At 35.9% G+C, this 3096-nt stretch overlaps 1 protein-coding gene across 3 annotated transcripts in view; it reads left to right on the forward strand.

Annotated features, from left to right (window-relative positions):
- LOC6034064 overlaps positions 1–747 on the forward strand; it is a 38594-nt gene extending 37847 nt beyond the window's left edge. Inside the window, exons 9-10 of one of the 3 annotated variants that reach the window (XM_038262025.1) lie at positions 1–126; positions 185–747. The exon at positions 1–126 is cut by the window's left edge and continues 58 nt beyond it. In XM_038262025.1, the coding sequence (XP_038117953.1) occupies positions 1–126; positions 185–494 (436 nt within the window). In that variant the 3' untranslated portion in view covers positions 495–747. The remainder of the gene's footprint in view (positions 127–184) is intronic. The other 2 variants (XM_038262026.1, XM_038262027.1) reach the window with 2 other exon arrangements.
- Positions 748–3096: the final 2349 nt, after the last annotated feature.

Consider the following 3096-nt stretch of genomic DNA (forward strand, 5'->3'; position numbering starts at 1 on the left):
CGAGGGTGCCATCCAACTCTACTCGGAACCGGCGGACAAGGAGGAAGCCAACAAACACTCGATCCCGCTACCCGGTGTGATCCGGCCACCGGTGGAAACCCGCGGCAAGTCGGCGGCCGTTGTAAGGTAACCTGCTCGTAACCACTTGCTCCAACTTTTAACCCGTCGCCGTTCTCACCTCAAGATCACCCCGCAGGGAGTCGTCCCGGGCGTGCTCGGCCACGGTTCGGCCCGTCACGGCGGCCGGCCAGGCGGTCCGTAACAAGCTGGAAAGCTCCGGTCCACCTTCACCCGGACGGGGTGCCTGGGGCAGCGGAGCTCACTCGCCGCTGGTGCGACCCATGAGTGCCGGACCGTTCCACACCCCGCTGGCCCCCCAAATCGACATCACCCGCGTTGTGGCACCGCGGACGGTGCTCCAGTCGACGGAACTGTCCACGGCACCGCTGCTGCAGAACATCATGCACGAACTGAAACGGTTCCGGAACGAGTGAACTTAAATTAACCTAATCCAGCAAAGGTGAAACACTGCCAATTTTGTGGTAGCCTGCGTTTTACTATTCCTATCCTAATTTACTACTCCTAGCTATCGTGCAGGTTTTTTCATGTAGAACAACTTTACACTTGTAAGACCTAGACCTAAGAACAAACCTTTATACATTTAAGAAACGGTAGAAAAAATTACACAATGAATGTAAACTAGTTTTTTCTCCCCCCAAGAGCAATAAACGGAATAAGCTGTGAAAAGTGTGTTCTAATCTGGATTAAAATCCCCGCAAAAATCGAACCAATCGTACCTATGAGTGTGGGAGGTTTTGACGAGCGGATGGGAGAGGGGGTCAGCAATTTTTCAATTCGCTTCCATGTCGTATGAGGGATAATAAAAGTCATGCTCGGAATGGTTCGCGTTCTTGGCGCGCTTCTCGTGGACGGGGACTTGGACGGGATTTCGCGTTGACAGTTAGTGGTGGGTGGCGGGATCTAGAGTTTGAGATTTTTCTTGAAAAAATTAATTGTTAGTTTGACATTTTTTCTGATAAACAGAAGAATATTCTGCAATAAGCATTCAATATTTAGTACAAAATTAAAAACCTCAATACCTTTTCAATTTAGAAAATAATACCTCAAAAATAATTCTGATCGCTTTCTTTAGACAAATCAAACTTTGCAATATTTGAAATATCGATATGAAGCTAAACCCTGTCGTCGACCCTTTTCACTTTTAACTACGATGCGTAATTTAAATAAAAAAATGTCTTCCTCAAATGTTGGTCGCTGGTTTTTTTAAAGTACCGACAGTGGAGCAACTAAAAAACTAATTATTAAGGTTGATTTTTCGATAATTCATTTCTGGCCAAAAACATACCTCAGTTTGGACAAGCTCAACTTTAAAATTACTTGAACCCAATGTCACCCCCACTGACGGTAAATTAGTAAATAAAAATAATGAAATTATTGAGATTTACCATGATTTCTAGATAATTTTTTTATGTATAATTGTTTTTCTTGTGATTTTTTTAATTTTAGCTTTTTATAAAGTTAACCCGATTCCGAAAAAGATCTTATGTTAGAAAATCTATATCGCAATAACTACAGTACAATATCAGATTAATTTTATTTCCTAGTATCGGAAGTCATTCTTTTTTGCAGATTGTATTTTTTGTGGCACTTTAAATCAACGATGTCAGATAAATTTAAAGCAGATCTTTATTTTCCTAAAAATAAATCTGTATTTTATCTGTATCATGTCAAATTCGAAACCGCAAAAGAATTTTTTTAGTCATATTTATGCATAATTCAATTAATAAATTGTTGATTTTTTTTAAATATAATCAATTTAAAAAAAACTGTTTTTACAGATTTTTGTGATTTTTAGGATCAAAAAATCTGTAAATATAGATTTATCTGTATATCTGGCATGGCTGCTTCAAATGAATTGAATTTATATCTTTATATTATTATATCTTTGTTATAAACAATTCTTTTGAACAAGCTATAATTTTGAATGATTTGCTTAATTTTGGTTTAAAAAAAGGCCCGATAATCCGAAGTTCCGGCAATCCTACGAATTCCGTATAATCGAATCAAGATCAAGGGGAAAACATTCCCTTATTTTCGAACATTGAGCTAGGTAATACGTCTTAATCTGCTCCAAAGTGATCCGGAATATGTAACCCAAGGATGTGCGACCAAAGGTCGAATACCAAAAGATCAAAAACATAAGGTCAAAAGTGAACAAAAGGTCGAAAGTGGATAAAGGTCGAATGGACAAGCCGGAAGTGGCTAAAATATCAAATTTTCTAATTTAGGTATGCTTTTCTATTCCTCTAAATCCAAAAATATTGTTTAATATTGCTATGATTTTTAATCCTGCAAATAAGAAAATAATCTTTAAATTATTGTTGAGAATTTCATTAAATTAAAGATATTTCAATCTTCGTTCTTAAGGGACCATCCATAAAGGACGTGGATACTTTAGGGGAGGTGTTTATAGCAATTGTCCACGCTCTGTACAAAAAAGATTTTTTTCGTTTTTAGCTGTTTTAAGGTTTCAAGCTTGGATTTTGGGGTTATTTCAAAGAAAGCTATAAAACTAGTAAATTTTGGGTTAGAAACTTTCTATCCGAGGTCAAATATGTAATTTAGAGTCTATTGATTCACATTCATAAGAAATTTGGTGGATTTGAACATGAGCCCATCGATTTCCATCGACTTTTCTGAAGAAAAATCATATAAAACCGAAAAAAATTGGATAAAAGCTCTTTTAAATTTTAGAATCTGTTGGATTTGATGATTTTACTTGTTTCGTGTAATTTGGCCTGGGGTATTTTTAATTAATACCCCTTACTTTTTATGTCAAAATTAAAACTTAATTATTTTTTGTAATGGAATAGATTATGTTTTGTCTCTATTTTTCCAAAGCTAGCCTATAATTATCGTATGGTCAGTGGTCATAATAATCCTTCTGCGATCATTAACTTAAAAAAATATATATATAAAAATATAAAATATCATGAACAAAAAAAGAACAATAAAAAATTTCCATAATAATATTTTAAATTAATAAAGAAAAAAATAAAACGAAGGAAACAAAAA

This window comes from Culex quinquefasciatus, chromosome 3 (assembly GCF_015732765.1).
Source record: "Culex quinquefasciatus strain JHB chromosome 3, VPISU_Cqui_1.0_pri_paternal, whole genome shotgun sequence".
Lineage (NCBI taxonomy): Eukaryota > Metazoa > Arthropoda > Insecta > Diptera > Culicidae > Culex > Culex quinquefasciatus.